Genomic DNA, 22,651 nt, shown 5'->3' on the forward strand with positions numbered 1-22,651 from the left:
CTGACCCAGAAAGAAACAGAAAATCTAAACAGACCAATTACCAGCAACGAAATTGAAGCGTTAATCAAAAAACTACCAAAGAACAAAACCCCCGGCCCAGATGGATTTACCTCAGAATTTTATCAGACATACAGGGAAGACATAATACCCATTCTCCTTAAAGTTTTCCAAAAAATAGAGGAGGAGGGGATACTCCCAAACTCATTCTATGAAGCTAACATCACCCTAATACCAAAACCAGGCAAAGACCCCACCAAAAAAGAAAACTATAGACCAAAATCCCTGATGAACGTAGATGCAAAAATACTCAACAAACTATTAGCAAACCGAATTCAAAAATACATCAAAAGGATCATACACCATGACCAAGTGGGATTCATCCCAGGGATGCAAGGATGGTACAACATTCAAAAGTCATCAACATCATCCACCACATCAACAAAAAGAAAGACAAAAACCACATGATCATCTCCATAGATGCTGAAAAAGCATTTGACAAAGTTCAACATCCATTCATGATAAAAACTCTCAGCAAAATGGGAATAGAGGGCAAGTACCTCAACATAATAAAGGCCATCTATGATAAACCCACAGCCAACATTATATATTGAACAGCAAGAAGCTGAAAGCATTTCCTCTGAGATTGGGAACTAGACAGGGATGCCCACTCTCTCCACTGTTATTTAACATAGTACTGGAGGTCCTAGCCATGGCAATCAGACAAAACAAAGAAATACAAGGAATCCAGATTGGTAAAGAAGAAGTTAAACTGTCACTACTTGCAGATGACATGATACTGTACATAAAAAACCCTAAAGACTCCACCCCAAAACTACTAGAACTGATATCGGAATACAGCAAAGTTGCAGGATACAAAATCAACACACAGAAATCTGTGGCTTTCCTATATACTAACAATGAACCAACAGAAAGAGAAATCAGGAAAACAACTCCATTCACAATTGCATCAAAAAAAATAAAATACCTAGGAATAAACCTAACCAAAGAAGTGAAAGACTTATACTCTGAAAACAACAAGTCACTCTTAAGAGAAATTAAAGGGGACACTAACAGATGGAAACTCCTCCCATGCTCGTGGCTAGGAAGAATTAATATCATCAAAATGGACATCCTGCCCAAAGCAATATACAGATTTGATGCAATCCCTATGAAACTACCAGCAACATTCTTCAATGAAATGGAACAAATAATTCAAAAATCCATATGGAAACACCAAAGACCGCGAATAACCAAAGCAATCCTGAGAAAGAAGAATAAAGTAGGGGGGATTTCACTCCCCAACACCAAGCTCTACTATAAATCCATTGTAACCAAGACAATTTGGTACTGGCACAAGAGCAGAGCCACAGACCAATGGAACAGACTAGAGAATCCAGACATTAACCCAGACATATATGGTCAACTAATATTTGATAAAGGAGCCATGGACATACAATGGTGAAATGACCGTCTCTTCAACAGATGGTGCTGGCAAAACTGGACAGCTACATGTAGGAGAATGAAACTGGACCATTGTCTAACCCCATATACAAAAGTAAACTCAAAATGGATCAAAGACCTGAATGTAAGTCATGAAACCATTAAACTCTTGGAAAAAAACATAGGCAAAAACCTCTTAGACATAAACATGAGTGACCTCTTCTTGAACATATCTCCCCGGGCAAGGAAAACAACAGCAAAAATGAACAAGTGGGACTATATTAAGCTGAAAAGCTTCTGTACAGCAAAAGACACCATCAATAGAACATAAAGGAACCCTACAGTATGGGAGAATATATTTGAAAACGACATATCCGATAAAGGCTTGACATCCAGAATATATAAAGAGCTCACACACCTCAACAAACAAAAAACAAATAACCCAATTAAAAAATGGGAAGAGGAACTGAACAGACAGTTCTCCAAAAAAGAAATACAGATGGCTAACAGACACATGAAAAGATGCTCCACATCGCTAATTATCAGAGAAATGCAAATTAAAACTACAATGAGGTATCACCTCACACCAGTAAGGATGGCTGCCATCCAAAAGACAAACAACAACAAATGTTGGCGAGGCTGTGGAGAAAGGGGAACCCTCCTACACTGCTGGTGGGAATGTAAATTAGCTCAACCACTGTGGAAAGCAGTACGGGGGTACATCAAAATGCTCAAAACAGACTTACCATTTGACCCAGGAATTGCACTCCTAGGAATTTACCCTAAGAATGCAGCAATCAAGTATGAGAAAGACCAATGCACCCCTATGTTTATCGCAGCACTATTTACAATAGCCAAGAATTGGAAGCAACCTAAATGTCCATCAATAGATGAATGGATAAAGAAGATGTGGTACATATACACAATGGAATACTACTCAGCCATAAGAAAAGGGCAAATCCTACCATTTGCAGCAACATGGATGGAGCTCAGTGAAACAAGCCAAGCGGAGAAAGAGAAATACCAAATGATTTCACTCATCTGTGGAGTATAAGAACAAAGGAAAAACTGAAGGAACAAAACAGCAGCAGAACCACAGAACTCAAGAATGGACTAACAGGTACCAAAGGGAAAGGGACTGGGGAGGATGGGTGGGTAGGGAGGGATAAAGGGGGGGGAGAAGTAGGGGGGTATTAAGATTAGCATGCATGGGGGGGTAGGAGAAAAGGGAGGGCTGAGCAACACAGAGAAGGCAAGTAGTGATTCTATAACATTTTGCTATGCTGATGGACAGTGACTGTAAAGGGGTTTATAGGGGGGACCTGGTATAGGGGAGAGTCTAGTAAACATAATATTCATCATGTAAGTGTAGATTAGTGATACCAAAAAAAAAAAAAAAAAAAAAGGGCAGCTCCTGTGTGGTAACCTCCAATGAGTTCTACACAAGGGTATACAGGGCATATAAAAGTGTAGGCAAAGGGTCTGTTTGTGTTTATACAGAGGATCAAAACCTAATTGGGCTACCCCGAAAATGAACTAAGATACAATATGAAAAAAACTTCCAACATCAGCACTCTCTGGAAGACTCATGCCAGAATATGATCAGCAAAAAACCCCAACAAAGATCCACGCACTGCTACAGCTGTAGATGCACTCATCCCACCAGGTCCTGGACTTGCCATGGGAATGAAGGAGATATCTAAGCTGTCCTGTGCATACAGTAAAACAACAAATTTTAGTGGATCTATAGTGTTGTAACTCAACCAAGAATTAGGAGAAGTGCAAATTGTAGCTCTCCAAAATCTTACAACTACAGACTATTTACTGTTAAAAGAACATAAGGGATGTGAACATTCCCCAGGAATGGGTTGTTTTAATTTGTCTGATTTCTCTCAGACTGTTCAAGTTCAGTTGGACAATGTCCACCATATCATAGATAAGTTTTCACAAATGCCTAAGGTGCCTAACTGGTTTTCTTGGTTTCACTGGAGATGGCTGGTAATTACAGGTATGCTTTGGTTATGTAACTATACTCCTAGTATGTTAATGTGTGTGCGCAATTTAAGTAGTAGCTTAAAACCTATACATGCTGAAGTTACTCTACAAGAAGATATGTCAAAGAAATAATCAATCTTCCCATGTTTTCTTCCGCCTGCTACTTCTATAGCTTTTCTTCTTCCTTCCTAATTACAACCCTTAAATAGAATTCATGCCTCATATCAAATTTACCGAGTATCATAATTCTTCCAAGTGGTAAAGATACCTCAAGACAAATGCTGGGCATAGAAGCTACAGGGCATAAATATGCAAAGAAATAAAAAGCTAACGATTTCAAACAATAAGGCTTCTCTCTCACTTACCAACTTTACATTTCCCTGTATGGCCCCGGAAGATGACTGGTTAGTCAGAGACGGGTAAGATTCCTCAAGGGAGGAACAACCTAAGACAGGCACAGTCGCAGGGGGGGGTCATCAGGTGAGAAATTGGGGATCAACAGAGGTGAGGCTTAGAACCTCACCCCCCCTGTTCTGAGAGAAATCTTCTGCATACGTGGATGTTTTATTGCCCTTGTCTAGCTTGGATTAACGCATAGTCTACAGGCACACAACTGATCATCTACATTTGCTCTCTTACAACACTAAACTATGTTTTCTACCTTTATCTTGTATCTACCTACCACTTCAGCATTTTATTAAAAATAATAATAATAAAGAGAGAAATGTGGTATCCACATATAAATCAAGTATAAAAATCAAATGAGTATTCATATTTGAACTGACTGTTTATAGTTCATAATGCATGAGCAAAACCGAAAGTTTCTGTGATGACTGCCCTTGTACTGTTCACCATGTAACTTATTCACTATGTAAGAATTTGTTCTACATGTAAGAACTTGTTTGTTATGCCTCAGAAGATTGGAGACTGATGAAAATTAGGCTTGGGGTGGATTTATGATTGTGCATTGAGCATTGACTCCCCTATACAGAATTTTATTGTTGTTAACAACCATTTGATCAATACATATGAGAGATGCCCTCACACACACACACAAAAAAATAGTACACACTTCCAATGGTAAAATAAATAAGTAACCGGGATGTAATGTATAGCATAAGGAATATAGTCAAGATATTGTAACAGCTTGGTATGGTGATAGCTGGTACCTAGAATTGTCATGTATATAAATGTTGAATCACTATGTTGTACACCTGAAACTAATGTAATGTAATACTGTGTGTCAACTACCCTTCAATAAAAAAATAATTATCTAAAAAAAAAAAAAAAATTATTGCTAAGTACCATAGGAAAGAAAAAAAACATAGTCATACTTGCCAGGTATAATATAATCAAAGTTCAATTTCATTTGTTCTTTAAAAAATAGGATGAAGTCATAGTATGGCTATATTTCTAAGTCTAGAACAATATTATCAATCATATAAAAGATTGAGATGCCATCGTCATCCTATTATAAGATTAACAATTTTTATAATGTTGGTAGGCACAAAAAAATAGCACAAGAGATAACTGGCAAATGCAACAGGGAAATCTTCAGTAGATATCTTTCAAAAGCAAGAGGTATGTACTAGCACCCTAACAGAGGCACAAAGAACATACCGTACACTCTAGGGGACTGAAGGAAAGAAGTAAGAGTCGGGCTTTCTGCTTGTGTACACTGTTCCTAAGATCAGGTATTTTAAAAATTAATATATAACACTTCTGATTTTGTTTAAAGAGAAAATGCTTTGTAATGCATTTCTCTTGACCTTTGTTTGAAAGAAATAATAAAGCAAGCTGTGCAGTGAAGCAGCTTGATGTGGGAACTCTGTGGAGCAAATATCAAAGAAAGACATTGCTGTGGACTAATTGAATCAATATATCTGAGAGACGGCACTGCTGCTCAGAGAGGTGGATTAGCCTCCTGTCCTCGGTTTTATTTTCCTTTGTGTTGTTTCAATTTCTATGGACCCTTGATATTGTCTCGACAAAATAATGTTTCCCAAGAGATACCGTTGGGATGCTGTGTCACCATGTGACATTTCAAACCCTGCTAGGTGGCTGGACTGGGTGACAAGAGAAATAGGTTTTCAATAGCACAGAGCAGTCTTGTTCCCACAGGAGCCTTGAGAACACTGTTTAAGCAGTCCCTCCAAATTTATGTTACTATTTTTGTCACAGGCATACTCTTTCCACCTGCTGCAATATGCAATTAAAGTGAAGCTTCCGTCTAGGCTAACTTGAAAACAATCTTGTCAACAGCATCTTGTCATAACAGTAATTTCCCATAGTGTCCTTGATATTAAAAACCATAATGTCTTAATATGAAGGGCCTTCCTTTAACACATTGGACGACTGTTCACAATTAAGAAAACTTCTTGTAAATGGCATCACGTAACTGATAAAAGACAGAAATATGAAGAATGTATTTCCAGAGTGCAAAGTTTGTCTAAAAAGGGAAATATGTGTTCTTTTTTAATTTTTCTCCCCTCTTCTTCCATTTATACCTTCTAAATATTTTTAAAATGTATAATTTACTGGTAAGAATGAAAGTTAAAACACACAAAACAGTAAAGTATTAGTATATATATTTAGATTAAAATATGATTTTCCTATATAACTATATCAAATATAATATGTTAACTTTTTACCACTTATCCTTTAAAAATATATAAGGCTAAAGTAATATTATTTTAAATGAACCATACTTAGACAAAGGGATTTGTGTTTATGGTGAGAAAGAAGGCACTTAAATAATTCTGATAACAACTTTAACGTCAATATTTGATGAACTTCCTTAATCTTTCTCAAAATAGAAAATAATAATATAAACTAACTTACAACCAAACAGCTACCCAACTGCCATGGATTTCCTGAAGTAGCTTAGCTCTCGTTACAAAAATTAAATGAGTTTTAAATGAAATTTAACAAGCAATACTTTTGTTACTACCAATAATCAGATGTTAACATGAAAATTCTCTGGCAACAATTTTCTTTACTTTTAAAAATCATATCTCTACTGACTTGCCATCAGGAGAATGGTTTCTTACAAGAGCCAAATCAGTGCCATTGATTTTCTTTTCAAATAAGGTAAACCACTTGTTCTCTGCAGTGAGAGGAAATTGCCTTCTCCCTAAAGCAACTTTGATAGTAATAGCCACATGACCGCCTGTTGCTAACCACCAACTTAGGGCAGGCAGCATGACCTTTATTTCCACGCTTGGCCTCCTACGTTTCTTCTTTTTCCTTGATGGCATCTGCTTTTATGACAACAGCATAAGTCTAGACTACAGCCAGACACAGGAAAACAACTTGGCCTAACTGTATTGTAGATATCCTGGAGCAAGAGAATACTTTTAAGTTCAATAAGACAATGAGGATAAAGTATACATGGATCATGGAATATTGTCCTAAAAACAAGAAAGTAGGGCATTTTGACTTGTAAAATGGTAATATTCCCACTTCTGTGCATGAAGAAATCCTCTTCCTCCTCTTCCCTCAGCATCTGTGAGCTGTTCTGGTTTAAAGGCCACAAGCTTTTCCTCTATCAGTAGGGCAGAGCTGGGGAATAGAGGCAGTTGAAAATAATGGAGTTTGGCAGTTTCTAACCCACCCTCTAAATTAGCATTTATTTTGAAAACATATTTTACCAATTTAAAATGGTTCTCAGAAGAAAGACAGTGCATCTCCGCTGGGGCTAGTTCAGGTCTTGGATGCCACAAGTCACTTCTTAAATTCACCAAGAAGAAAGTGTCTCCAAGAAAACAGTCATTCTCTTGCGGATGAAGTGGCTTATTAGCAAAGGGGTCAGGATGACAACACCATTCTCCAACTAGAGCTCCCCAGTTCTCACTCGGCAACGAGAGCACCCGGAGGAGCTTCCTAGTGGAAACAGGAACATCTACTGTTTACTTACAGAAAAAAATGGAAATGTAGCATTTTTTAAATTAAATCAGAATGAAGAAATGAAAGAAACTGTTCAACTGCATTACTTGCATATTAGTTTTCCACCAGATTACTAAAGTAATATACACTTAGTACACACAGATTGAAAATGAAGAGAGATATAAAGAAAACAGAAATCCTTCTTTCCTTACTACCCAAGGACAAGTAACTACTTTGCAAATGTATTTCCTCGGCATCCTTTCAAGAGACACAGTTGTACACTTGCTCAGAAGTCTGGATCAGAGGATATACACGAACTGCCTCTTGCTCTCATCATTTCACTCAACAACTCCATTCTATTCTGTAAGTAGGCCAAAACTTTTCAGATCACTCCCTCACTGGTTAGGTATTTGGGTTTGAGTCTTTCATTATTAGGAACCCAGAGATGAATGATCCTACTAGAAAACTTGCGAACATATCTATTTCCTTAGGAAAAAAATTTTGTGTGAGATTACAAGCACAAATGATATGCATATTTTTAAACCCAACACCCGTATTGGCAACCTGCTTTCTGGAAGGGTTAAACTAATCTATAATTCTTCCATTTACCTTCTTCAGAATTGAATATCACTTTTCCATGTAATGGGTGACAATTTTCTCAATACTACTTCAATAAGTAATTTTTTAATTACTGGTGAGATTGAACTGGTTTTCACATTTTTATTAATCACTGTGCTTCTTCTGTGAATCATGATCAATAACTATTTTCCAATGAGGTGACATTAGTATTTTCTTATTATTCTGTAATATTCTACATTACTAGTCCTTTGTCTACCATCTTCAATAAATATTTGGAAAGCAAATACAGGTAGAGTACTTGGACAGACTGAGATTCCAGCCACTTGTGAAGAATAGGTGTGCACAAATGGCAGCTCCAGGACAAAAGAAAAGCGGGAATTTTGAATGACTTCCCAAGAGTGAGAGGGGTGCTAAAGGGGCAAAGGATATACAGAACTTGCAGAAAGGACAGGTAGACAAAGTCATCCCGGCACACTCAGCCCAGCATATTGGAAACTTTCAGGAGCTTCAGATGCTCCATCCCCCTGGCTGGCAATGCAGTCCCGAGGCCCCCCAACTGTGGTATGCAGCTGGCTGCTCCTTCCTCCAGGCAGATACCAATTCGCACACCTGCTACCCCATCTAACACGCCAGGCCACCCAGAGGGTGGCCCCACCTATAGCAGATACAGGTGTGTAACACAGAAGCTCCTACCAGCACGCTTGGCCCAGTGGCCCTGGTAGTGGAGGCAGGCACTGCAGTCAGGAAGCAGGAAAGAGCTCTTTCCTCCCGGCATGCACCAGTACCACTTGCCTGCGACCCCCACCTTCGCTGTAGGTGCAGGGCAGCTCCAGAGAGTAGAGCTTCTGGGCACTAGAAGGCACCACCTACACACAGTTATTATTCCACGGAAATCACTAGAAAAATGAAATGGCAAAATAATTTTGCACAAAGAAAGAATCAGAAGAAGCCAGAAAGAGGGCTAAATGAAACTGAAATGTCCAATCTTCTGATAAAGATTTCAAAATAAAAATCAAAAACATGCCCATGGAGATACAAAAAAAATATTCAAGATCTCAGGGAGGACATCAAGAAAGAGATAGAAACTTTGAAATATACAGTATATGAAATGAAACATACAATGGAGGGATTTAAAAGTAGATTAGATGAGGTAGAGGAGAGGGTAAATGAAATAGAAATCAGAGAAAAGGAACACAAAGAAGCTGAGGCACAGAGAGGAAAGGATTTCTAGGAATGAAAGAATACTGAAAGAACTGTATGACCAATCCAAACAGAATAATATTCACATTATAGGAGTACCAGAAGAAGAAGAGATAATAAGGGATAGAAAATCTCTTTAAGAAAATAATTGCTGAAAAATTCCCCAGTCTGGGGAAGAAAATAGTGTCTCATGTCATGGAAGTACACAAATCTCCCAACACAAGGAACCCTAGGAAGACAATACCAAGACATATAATAATTAAAATGCAAGATCATCATTTAATTTGAAGCAGGGATTAAACAATTTCCAAATAAGCAAAAGTTGAGAGAACTTACCTCTTACAAACCAACTCTACAAAGTATTTTAAAGAGACTGCTACAGATGGAAGTGCACCTAAGTCTAAATAGCTGTCATGAGAGAAAATGAAACCACAGTAAAAGAAGCAGACCAATTAATTACTAAGCAAATACAAAATTAAATCAGCTACTCAAAAACTCAGTCAATGGATACACAAAGAGTATAGAATTCTATCTAATATATAAAGAGTGGAAGAGGAAGAAAAAGAAGGGACAAAAATAAAATAACCTTTAGATTCTGTTTGCAATAGCATAATAAACGACTTAAGTTAGACTGTTAGATAGTAAAGAAGCTGACCTTGAACCTTTGGTAACTATGAATCTAAAGCCTGCAATGGCAGTAAGTACATACCTATCAATAATCACCCTAAATGTAAATGGACCAAATGCACCAATGAAAAGACATACAGAATGAATAAAAAACAAGACCCATCTATATGCTGCCCACAAGAGACTCACTTCAAACCCAAAGATAGACACAAACTAAAAGTGAAGGGATGGAAAAGATATTTCATGCAAATAACAGGGAGAAAAAAACAGGAGTTGCAGTACTTGTATCAGACAAAATTGATTTCAAAACAAAGAAAGTAACAAGAGACAAAGAACAACATTACATAATGATAAAGGGGTCAGTCCAACATGAGGATACAACCATTATAAGTATCTATTCACCCAATATAGGAGCACCCAAATAAGTACAACAAATACTAACAGATTAAAGGGGGAAATAGAATGCAATGCACTCATTCTAGAGACTTCAACACACCACTCACTCCAAAGGACAGATCAATTGGGCAGAAAATAAATAAGGAGACAGATCCATCTGTTCTATTGTGTTGTTCAGTACTTTTAACAGACATCTACAGAACACTCCAACCAAAAGCTGCAGAACACAAATTATTCTCAAGTGTACATTAAATGTTTTCCAGAATAGATCACATACTAGCCCACAAAAAGAGCCTCAGTAAATTCAGAAAGACTGAAATTGTGCCAACCAGCTTCTTAGACCACAAAGGTATCAAACTACAAATAAATTCTGCAAAGAATACAAAAAACAGCACAAACACATGGAGGCTTAACAACATGCTCCTAAACAATCAGTGGATCAGTGACTAAATTAAAACAAGATTAAGCAATATATGGGGACAAATGAAAACAACTCAACAGCCCCAAACCTGTGGGATGCAGTGAAGGCAGTTCTAAAAGGAAAGTATATTGCAATATAGGCTTACCTCAAGAAAGAAAAACAAGCCCAAAAGAACAGCCTAAACTCACAATCAACAAAACTAGAAAAAGAAGAACAAATGAGGCCCAAAGTAGAAGAAGGGACATAATAAACATGAGAGCAGAAATAAATAAAATTGAGAAGAATAAAATAGAAAAAAAATCAATGAAACCAAGACCTAGTTCTTTGAGAAAATAAACAAAATAGATAAACCCCTAGCCAGACTTATCAAGAAAAAAAGTCTTACACACATAAACAGAATCAGAAATGAGAAAGGAAAAATCACTATGGACACACAGAAACACAAAGAATTATTAGAGAATACTATGAAAAATTATATGCTAACAAACTGGATAACCTAGAAGAAATGGACAACTTTCTAGAAAAATACAACCTTCCAAATCTGACCCAGGAAGAAACAAGAGAATCTCAACAGATAAATTACCAGCAATGAAATTGAATTGGTAATCAAAAAACTACCTAAGAACAAAACTCGTGGACCAGATAACTTTACTGCTGAATTTTATCAAACATTTAGAGTAGACCTAATAACTCCTTCAAGTTTTTCAAAAAGTAGAAGAGGAGGGAATACTTCCAAACTTCACTCTAATAACAAAACCAGGCAAAGACACCAGAAAAAAAAAAAATTACAGACCAATATCCCTGATGAACAGAGATGCAAAAATACTCAACAAAATATTAGCAAACTGAATTCAAAAATACATAAAAAGGATCATCCATCATGACCAAGTGGGATTTACTCCAGGGAGGCAAGGATGGTAAATATTTGAAGATCCATCAACAGCACACATCACATCAAATCAAAGGACAAAAATCACCTGATAATCTCCACAGATGCTGAAAAAGCATTTGACAATATTTAACATTCATTCATGATAAAAACTCTCAACAAAATGGGTATAGAGGGCAAGTACCTCAACACAACAGAGGCCATTTACAACAAACCCACGGCCAACATCATACTTAACAGTGAAAAGTTGAAAGCTTTTCCTTTAGGATCAGGAACAAGACAAGGATGTCTACTCTCCCAACTTTTATTCAACATAGTACTGGAGGTCCTAGCCATGGCAATCAGACAACACAAAGAAATAAAAGGCATCTAGATAGGTAAGGAAGAAGTTAAACTGTCACTGTTTGCAGATGACATAATATTATACATAAAAAACCCTAAATTAAAGAATCTACCCCAAAACTACTAAAACTAATAATTAAGCAAAGTTGTAGGATACAAAATTAATACACAGAAATCTGTTGCATTCCTGTATACTATTAATGAACTAGCAAAAAGAGAAATCAGGAAAACAAGTCCATTTACAATTGCAACCAAAAGAATGAAATACCTAGGAATAAACCTAACCAAGGAGAAGAAAGACCTATACCCTGAAAATTACAAGAAACTCATGAGAGAAATTAAACACACCAATAAATGGAAATACATCCCATGCTCATGAATAGGAAGAATTAATATTGTCAAAATGGCCATACTGCCTAAAGTAGTCTATAGATTCAATGCAATCCCTATCAAAATATAAACAGCATTCTTCAACAAACTAGAATAAATAGTTCTAAAATTCATATGGAAAGACAAAAGACCCCAAACAGCCAAAGCAATCCTCAGAAGGAAGAACAAAGCTGGGGGGATTATGCTCCCTAACTTTAAGCTCTACTACAAAGCCACAGTATTCAAAACAATTTGGTACTGGCACAAGAATAGACCCATAGATCAATGGAAGAGAACAGAGAGCCAAGATACAAACTCACACATACATAGCCAATTAATATACGATAAAGGAGCCATGGATATACAATGGGGAAACGACAGCCTCTTCAACAGCTGGTGTTGGCAGAACTGGACAGGTGTACATGTAAGAGAATGAAACTGATTTACTGGCTAACTCCATACACAAAAGTAAACTTGAAATGTATCAAAGACCTGAATAAAAGTCTTGAAACCATAAAACTCATAGAATAAAACATAGGCAAAAATCTCTTGGACATAAACATGAGCAACTTTTTCCTGAACACATCTTCTCAGGCAAGGGAAACAAAAGCAAAAATGAACAAATGGGACTACATCAAACTAAAAAGCTTCTGTACAGCAAAGAACACCATCATTAAAACAAAAAGACATCCTACAGTATGGGAGAATATATTTATAAACAGCTTATCCAATACAGGGTTAACATCCAAACTATACAAAGAGCTCACAATCCTCAACACCCAAAAAAACAAATAACCTGATTAAAAAATGGGCACAGGATCTGAACAGGTACTTCTCCAAGGAAGAAATTCAAATGGCCAAAAGGCACATGAAAAGATGCTCCAAATCGCTGATCATCAGGGAAATGCAAATTAAAACCACAATGAGATATCACCTCACACCAGTAAGGATGGCCAACATCCAAAAGACTAGGAACAACATATGCTGGCAAGGATGTGGAAAAAGGGGAACCCTCCTACACTGCTGGTGGGAATGTAAATTAGTTCAACCATTGTGGAAAGCAATATTGAGGTTCCTCAAAAAACTCAAAATAGAAATACCATTTGACCTGGGAATTCCACTCCTAGGAATTTACCCAAGGAAAACTTCTCAGATTCAAAAAGACATATGCACCCCTATGGTTATCGCAGCGCTATTTACAATAGCCAAGAAATGGAAGCAACCTAAGTGTCCATCCATAATAGATAAATGGATAAAGATGTGGTACATATACACAATGGAATATTGTTCAGCCATAAAAAGAAAACAAATCCTACCATATGCAAGAACATGGATGGAGCTAGAGGGTATTATGCTCAATGAAATAAGCCAGGAGGAGAAAGTCAAGTACCAAATGATTTCATTCATTTGTGGAGTATAACAACAAAGCAAAACTGAAGGAACAAAACAGCAGCAGACTCACAGACTCCAAGAAGGGACTAGCAGTTACCAAAGGGGACGGGTTGAAAGGGTAGGTGGGGAGGGAAGGAGAAGGGGATTAAAAGACATTATCATCAGCACACACAATATAGGTAGGTCATAGGGAAGGCAATATAGCATGATGAAGACAAACAATGACTCTATAGCACCTTACTATGTTGATGGACAGTGACGGCAATGGGATCGGCGGGGGAGTTGACAATATGGGTGAATATTGAAACCACAATATTGCTCATGTGAAACCTTCATAAGATTGCATATCAATGATACCTTAATTTAAAAAGAAGATGTTGGTTTCATACTCAAATACCAGTAACATAATATATATCTTCATGCTTTAAATTAAAATATTTAAGATGCAAATATATCACTTTTTAATGATTCCCCCCATGTTATCCTGTTTTCTTTGATTCCCGAACTCAACTGTGAGTTTCATAAAAGGGAAAATACAATATGGAAGAGAGTAGTTTATAACTCCAGGGGTTAAAGCTAGGAGCAAGAATGATTTTAGTTTAATACAAGACGGACTTTCCCTTTCTAATAAAGAAATCCTGCACGATTAGCATCATTTAAGCTGCTGAGCCTGTTAAGGATATTAAGTGATTCTTTCAACATACATTTTCTAAAAGTCTGCTATGAATCAGGCATTGCACTGGCACAAAATATGAATATAGTTTCTTCTCTCAAATACTCACTTTCCAGTAGGAGATACAGACCTACAAACAAATAACAAAACCATAATATTACAAATGCTCATATAACAGAGTAGTGGTTATAAATTCTCAGAGAGCAGGGTGAGCAGCTCAGACCCCTTTGAAAATTTGATGAAAGCTTTAACCCTTTTCATCAAACATACATTCCCATATAAACTCTGCATAGTACTTAAAGGAATTCATGGATTAGCAATACCAATCCATGAATTCACAGCAATATAAACATTGTTAGGGGGGTAAAGTGTTCATGGACTTCAGAGAGGCAGTAACATCTCAGCTGACCTCTGGAGGAGTTCTCTAGGCAATGAAACGAACTAAAGGGCTCCTGGGTGGAGGAAACCATATGAAGTGGGCACCATATCTGTCTAAGCTGCCACTGTACTCCTTGTGTCTGGCACAGAACTGGAGTCATAATGTAAGCTCTTAAATATTTGTTGAAGGACTGAACAAGCATGTTCTGACAACTGTAACATACAAGGCCCCTAGTCGGGTCTGTTGCATACTGACATGAAAGAGTTAGCAAGCCTTTTCCACTGCTGCTTTAGAATGTGACCTTTGGTTTAACCACCTAGCTCTGTTACCCTGGAAACCAGGTAGATGGCAGGTGTCAATTATATTGCTAGGCAACATTGCTTATGGTAAAAATGATCCTGACAGGTAAATTGCATCTGGACTGGGAGGAAGTATGAATAAGCTGTAAATACTTGATAAGGATCCATGTTTGGGACTTCCCTGCATGCAGGCCTGTGTGGAGAACCCTAGGAACTATGCCAAAGAACCACCACAAGGACACTGGCTGGTCAGGGCATGGGACAGCTTCTCAGCATAGCTCTTGCACCAGCCTGATGTGAATCTGGAGCCGTGTACCTGGAACCGTGTCACACAAGGAGACAAGAGTCCGCAGACAAACATGTGAGCTGTCATGGCTGGAAGTGCGACAGAACTCCTATCGAGAGGAATTCCCGATGCTGTCCGACTGGCAAGCTGGCGGGACATGCGACCTGTGTTAGTGTCACACACCCGTACCTTTGGTTGCTCAAGCAGACCTCTGGTGGGCACCACACACACCTGATTCCATGTATGCTCACTACAGCTGTGTGAGGTAAGAGTTTCTATTCCCCTGTTACAGAGGAAGAAAGGTAGGTTCAGAAATGTGAAATGATCTACACAAGTTCACAGAGCCAGAGGGGATGAGTGAAGGCATGATCTTAACCCAGGTGTTTCTGGCTCCAAAACTATAAACTCTCATTTGGAACATATTCCCTCCCCTGGCAATGCAGAATGCCAGTAAAGAAGCCTGGGTGGTGGCAAACAGTATGGGTATTACATGTGCCAACCTAAGGGGCAGGCATGTGGTTCTACAGGTGGGTGGGAAGCGTTACAGAATTTTAAGCAGGAAGTTATGGGTCACATTTGAATTTTTACAAAGAAGAGGAAGAAGGAAAAGAAAAGTGCCTGTTTAGAGTGGGAGGTAGGCCTAAAAAGGCTCCTAGATCTTCTCCATTACTAAGACTCTGTCTTGTGACGTTTTGCATGTAGTACCAATAGATTCTCAATACAGTGCAAAAGACAGTAATGCCAAAAGCTCATACATGATCAGAGATATGAAAGTGCATCAAAATTTACAGAGATCTGGGAGACTTGATGCACATTAGCACAAAATGTGTTATTTCAAACTTAACTTGAGCCTGTATCACAGTGAATATAAGTTTTAACATATCCCATAACTATCAACATAAGACATCAGGAGCAAGAAAGTGCCTAATTCACAAATCACTGCAAAGATCAAACTGTCTTTATAGCAAAAAGAAATGTTTCTGATGATTTGAAAAAACGTAAAATCTTTAAGAACAGAAGATTATTTTAATCACAGGTCTACTGAAAGTAATTACTGAAAACACTAAAAGTTTGATATAATCTACTTCCCAAGAGAACTTTCAAAATAGAAAACATTTTTTTCAAGGTAGTTTTTAGGTAAAAAGCTCATAAAAAAGAGTTAAATCATTTCTTGAATTTTCTTTCAGCTTAGGATTCTCTGATAAACAGCAACATATGTTTATAATAAATTGAAATTTGCTAGTTATTTTTAATGCATGTTAAGCATAAGCTTTTGAGAAAAATAATGTAAAATGTACTTTTAATCAATGCTATTAATTATGTTTATTTAAAACTTAAAGGTAGAGACAAGAAAATGAAATGCCCCTTAACTTTAAAATCAATTATTGAAAACAGTGTTAATAACATGAAGTTTTCATAGATTGGATAATAACCTACTGGACATTAAGAATTTTAAGGACATCAAATATCTAAAGCTCAAAATATGGCTGCTGGAATTTAGATAAATTGAGCTGACATTATCCAACTGGTGAGCTACAAATCCTATGAACTTGGCTTTGCATTTTATTAATAGTGTGTACATAGTATCATTAGACCCATAAAAGTATAATGATTTTATTCCAAAAGTTTGTACAGTGTTGCCAACAATCCTTATTCTTTTTCACCTCTTTGTTCTCTTTCACAGAAAAGATTATATTCAGGGGAATAGTTACTTCCAGAGACTACAAATACAGCTGGTCTGTCAAGTGGATATATTCTGACATGTCCTATGTTTCCAGAAAGTCCATTCTGCTCATTTCCTTCTAGGGTTTTAATGCCCTCACGAGCTTCTGGGCTGATACCTAGCTCAGCTGGTGTACGCAGAAAGGGGAGGCCTGTCCAGAGACCTCAGGAAACCTCTCAGGTGGAGTGAAAATCAAAAGCCTTGCTTCAAAGTCTGGCAACTGATGTAATTCAAATCTGAGATGAATTTATTCCTAGGAGACATAACAAATTCCAACACAATGACTATTTAAATGTTTCTGAGACTATTCACAAAGAAGTAGATTTTGTTATTATTGTTGCTTAATATGAGGGTCTGTTAGTCTCAATAAGAGCACAATCATAAACTATATATGTTCAGATAATTTTTGTAGAAAAACTCTGCTAAACTGGTAAAAATGTAAACTGGAGTTTTGTATTAAAGAAGCATTATTTATTTTCAAATAACCAAAACAAATAGCTAAGAGCATGTGGTCCTAAATTAGCAAAAAAAGACTGTTGTAATTAGCAGATTTCTTACACCCTGGTACTAATAAGTATTAAAATCCACTAATGAGTCTTAATAAACAATCCCCCACACCTTATTTCTATAATTTGCCTGACAAATTATATTTTGTTAAAAAAAAGAGGAACAAGCATTAGTCTTGCATTACCCAAATAATCATGAATCACAGAACCTAAGGTACAACTTTATGAGATTCACTAGTCACAGAATTTTCATGCTAGTAGGGCTCATAGGCTTACCTAATCTATCCTCCACACTTTACAGATGAAAAAAACTGAAGCTTAAAGAATTAAAGTGACTTGTTCCCACATAACAAGGCTAGTCAGCGAGTAGATTCTAACTCTGCTCCATGGCTGCTATTTGAGGAGCTCCCAGTATAGATAAATCAACATATTCCTAGGTAACCTCCTGGAAAAATGGCTTACAATTAGTTGATTTTGATTATAGCACCTACAAGCCTCTTCTGAAATAGCTTTCTTTTGTTTTCTATTCAGTAAGCACAGATGTCCTTACCACCCGCATAAAACAGATAACTGAGGGAGGAGTGAGAAGACCACTAGGCTAATGAAAACAGTCAAGATAAAATCCTTGTGCAGATACTGCAGGATGCTTTTTTTCCCATAAAATAGTCACGGGGTATGCTGCCTAAGAGGGAAACGTAAGCAAAGCCTCGGATCACTTACTAAGGGTTTTTCTGCATTGTTCAAGAGGCATTCACATGCCAGACACACAGGTGTGACAGGAAAAGGCGTGCGGGTAAGCCTTGCCTAATTGAGGCAAGGGCTAAGTCAACTCCACAATTTGTCTTCTCAGTAAGAAAAAGAGGGAAAGGTAGGTCATTTCCCTGACACACTTGAAAAATAGAGTTCTGAATCATAAGATTTGAAATACTAACAAACAAGATAATTTGTTAGGCTGCTAGTAAAACCAATTTAGAAAAGGGATTGGAAAGGCATCTCTAAAACCAATTAAGAGACTGTTAAGCATTTACTATTATACATGTTAGACTTAAACTTTTCTGGCAAGTTTGGAAAACAGGCCTTACTTTGCTTACTTAAGAAGCTGAGCAGTATACGGACGAGGCTCCCCGGCTACTAAGTGTAAAGCTGGATGTCACTCCCCATTCTTCCCTCTACACCACATGGCCTCCTGATGGCCTGGGTCAGGGAGAGGGAAACTGTCCTCTACTAGTTATCAAATCCATAATCATAAGAAAGATTTTTGTGTCAACAAAACAGAAGATACAGTTCCTGAATAGGAAAAATGGGGGCTACGCATAATGACTTCACATCACCCTTTTCCAAAGAGACAAATTTCATGAGTGAGCATATCATTTACTGTAAGAAGCAAAAGGAAATACTGTTATACTGAACATAACGTGTTCCTACTGTATCTCTTAGGTCACCTTCTTTGTAGTATAGACGTGCATGTTTCTGAAACTTTATATGAGAGTTAAACCAAAGCCTGAAATGGACTGGAAAAAGGAAAAAGCTCCTGGTTAAATTACTATGTAGAGAGGGATTAAAGATGGCGACATGAGAGGAGAGACAGAGGCTTCCTCCTAAAACTGGATACAATTAGAAAATTTAACTGGCGCAACTAATCCTGAGAGAGCAACAGGAAAGAGGACAGCATCAGACTGCACACACCTGGAGAAAAGAGCAGACCTCACCAAACTGGGTAACGTACCAGAGCTGTGGCTCCATGGGACCCAAGCCCCTGCTCCACCCCAGCTCACCAGCGGGAGGAAGAGAAACGGAGCAAGGAGGGAGTGGAAGGCTTGTGACTGCCAAATACCTAGCTCCGGAGATCTGCTCTGGGAGCACAAACCTACATTTCATGGTGCTTTCATGAGACTCGCATGACTACTGGGTTGGAAAGTTAATACAGGCAGAGTTCCTGGGGAGACTGGGATTCCGGCCGCTTGTGGAAAGCAGGGATCCATATCCGGCTGCTCTGGGACAAAAACATACCTGTGTGACTGGCCCACCGGCTCAGGCAGTGGAGACAGGCACAGAAGCTGAGAGGCGGGGAACAGCTCTTTCCTACTCCCAGTACCGCTCCCCTGCGACCCCAGACATTGCTTCAGAGGCTGAGCAGCTCCAGAATAGAGCTTCTGGACACTAGAGGGCGCCATATACAAATATGAAACGCCAAAATAACCTGGTCCAGAGTAAAATTATTAATACAACTCCCGAGAAAGATTTAAATGATATGGACCTCGTGACTCTTCCTGAAAGGGAGTTCAAAATAAAAATCATCAACATTCTAATGGAGGTACAGAAAGGCATCCAAGAACTCAGACATGAATTCAGGTCAGAGATCCAATCACTGAAAAGCACGATGGAGGGTATTAAAAGCAGGTTGGATATGGTGGAGGAGACAATAAATGAAATAAAAAATAGAGAAGAGGAATACAAAGAGGCTGAGGCACAGAGAGAAAAAAGGATCTCTAAAAATGAAAGAATATTGAGAGAACTGTGTGACCAATGCAAGCGGAACAATATTCGTATTATAGGGATACCAGAAGAAGAAGAGAGAGAAAAAGGGATAGAAAGTGTCCTTAAGGAGGTAGTTGCTGAAAACTTCCCCAATCTGGGGAAGGACATAGTCTCTCAGGCTATGGAGATCCACAGATACCCCTACACAAGGAACCCAAGGAAGACAACACCAAGACACATAGTAATTAAAATGGAAAAGATCAAGGATAAGGACAGACTGTTAAAAGCAGCCAGAGGCAGAAATAGGATCACATTCAAAGGAAAGCCCATCAGGCTAACATCAGACTTCTCAGCAGAAACCTTACAGGCCAGAAGGGACTGGCATGTATTTAATGCCATGAAGCAGAAGGGACTGGAACCAAGATTACTTTATCCGGCAAGATTATCATTTAAATATAAGGAGGGATTAAACAATTTCCAGAGAAGCAAAAGCTGAGAGAGTTTACCTCCCACAAACCATCTGTGCAGTCTATTTTCGAGAGACTGCTATAGATGGAAGTGTTCCTAGGGTTGGATAGCTGTCACCAGAGGTAGTAAAACCACGGTAAGGAGGGTGGAGCAGCTGATTGCGAGGCAAATGCAAAACTAAACTGACTATCCCCCAAAGTCAATCAAGGGATAGACAAAAAGTACATAATTTGATACCTAATATATAAAGAATGAAGGAGGAAGAAAAACGAGGAGAAATAGAAAAGAACCTTTAGATTGTGTTTGTAACAGCATACTAAGTGAGTTAAGTTAGACTCTTAGATAGTAACGAAAGTAACCTGGAACCTTTGGTAACCACGAATCTAAAGCCTGAAATGGCAATAAGTACACACCTATCGATAATCACCCTAAATGTAAATGGAATGAATGCACCAATCAAAAGACACAGAGTCACTGAATGGATAATAAAATAAGACCCATCTATATGCTGCTCACAAGAGACTCACCTCAAACCCAAAGACATCCACAGACTAAAAGTCAAGGGATGGAAAAAGATATATCATGCAAACAATAGGGAGAAAAAGCAGGTGTTGCAGTACTAGTATCAGACATAATGGACTTCAAAACAAAGAAAGTAACAAGAGATAAAGAAGGACATTACATAATGACAAAGGGCTCAGTCCAACAAGAGGATATAACCATTCTAAATATATATGCACCCAATACAGGAGCACCAGCATATGTGAAACAAATACTAACAGAATGAAAGGAGGAAATAGAATGCAATGCATTCATTTTAGGAGACTTCAACACACCATTCACTCTGAAGGCAGATCCACCAGACAGAAAATAAGTAAGGACACAGAGGCACTGAACAACACACTAGAACAGATGGACCTAATAGACATCTATAGAACTCTACACCAAAAAGCAACAGGATACACATTCTTCTCAAGTGCACATGGAACATTCTCCAGAATAGACCACATACTAGGCCACAAAAAGAGCCTCAGTAAATTCAAAAACACTGAAATTCTACCAACCAACTTTTCAGACCACAAAGGTATAAAACTAGAAAAAACTGTACAAAGAAAGCAAAAAGGCTCACAAACACATGGAGGCTTAACAACACGCTTCTAAATAGTCAATGGATCAACGAACAAATTAAAATGGAGATCCAACAATAAATGGAAATAAATGACAACAACAACAAAGCCCCAACTTCTGTGGGACGCAGCGAAAGCAGTCTTAAGAGGAAAGTATATGGCAATCCAGGCATAGTTAAAGAAGGAAGAACAAACTCAAATGAATAGTCTAATGTCAAAATTATCAAAATTGGAAAAAGAAGAACAAATGAGGCCTAAAATCAGCAGAAGGAGGGACATAATAAAGATCAGACAAGAAATAAACAAAATTGAGATAAATAAAACAATAGAAAAAATCACTGAAACCAAGAGCTGGTTCTTTGAGAAAATAAACAAAATAGATAAGCTTTAGCCAGATTTATTAAGAGAAAAAGAGAATCAACACACATTAACAGAATCAGAAACGAGAAAGGAAACATCACGATGGACCCAACAGAAATACAAAGAATTATTAGAGACTACCATGAAAACCTATATGCTAAGAAGCTGGAAAACCTAGAAGAAATGGACAACTTCCTAGAAAAATACAGCCTTCCAAGACGGACCAAGGAAGAAACACAAAATCTAAACAAACCAATTACCAGCAAAGAAATTGAAGCAGTAATCAAAAAACTACCCAAGAAAAAAACCCCTGGGCCAGATGGATTGACCTCAGAATTTTATCAGACATACAGAAAAGATATAATACCCATTCTCCTTAAAGTTTTCCAAAAAACAGAAGAGGCGGGAATACTCCCAAACTCACTCTATGAAGCCAACATCACCCTAATACCAAAACCAGGCAAAGACCCCACCAAAAACGAAAATTACAGACAAATATCCCTGATGAATGTAGATGCAAAAATACTCAATAAAATATAGCAAACCGAATTCAAAAATATATCAAAAGGATCATACACCACGACCAAGTGGGATTCATCCCAGCGATGCACGGATGGTACAACATTCGAATATCCATCAACATCATCCACCACATCAACAAAAACAAAGACAAAAACCACGTGATCATCTCCATAGATGCTGAAAAAGCATTCGACAAAATTCAACATCCATTCATGATAAAAACTCACAGTAAAATGGATATAGAGGGCAAGTACCTCAACATAATAAAGGCCATATATCATAAACCCACAGCCAA

At 37.8% G+C, this 22,651-nt stretch overlaps 1 protein-coding gene across 5 annotated transcripts in view; it reads right to left on the reverse strand.

The window, feature by feature from the left end:
- LOC118909039 (E3 ubiquitin-protein ligase E3D-like) overlaps positions 1-22,651 on the reverse strand; it is a 195,685-nt gene that overhangs the window by 149,947 nt on the left and 23,087 nt on the right. For all 5 annotated transcript variants that reach the window (XR_008992816.1, XM_057489384.1, XM_057489383.1 and 2 more), the window contains exon 4: positions 7,086-7,317. Coding sequence is in view for 4 of the 5 variants with exons in the window: in XM_057489384.1 (XP_057345367.1) it covers positions 7,086-7,317 (232 nt within the window). In the remaining variant the exon portion in view is untranslated. The remainder of the gene's footprint in view (positions 1-7,085; positions 7,318-22,651) is intronic.

This window comes from Manis pentadactyla, chromosome 12, assembly GCF_030020395.1.
Source record: "Manis pentadactyla isolate mManPen7 chromosome 12, mManPen7.hap1, whole genome shotgun sequence".
Taxonomy (NCBI): domain Eukaryota; kingdom Metazoa; phylum Chordata; class Mammalia; order Pholidota; family Manidae; genus Manis; species Manis pentadactyla.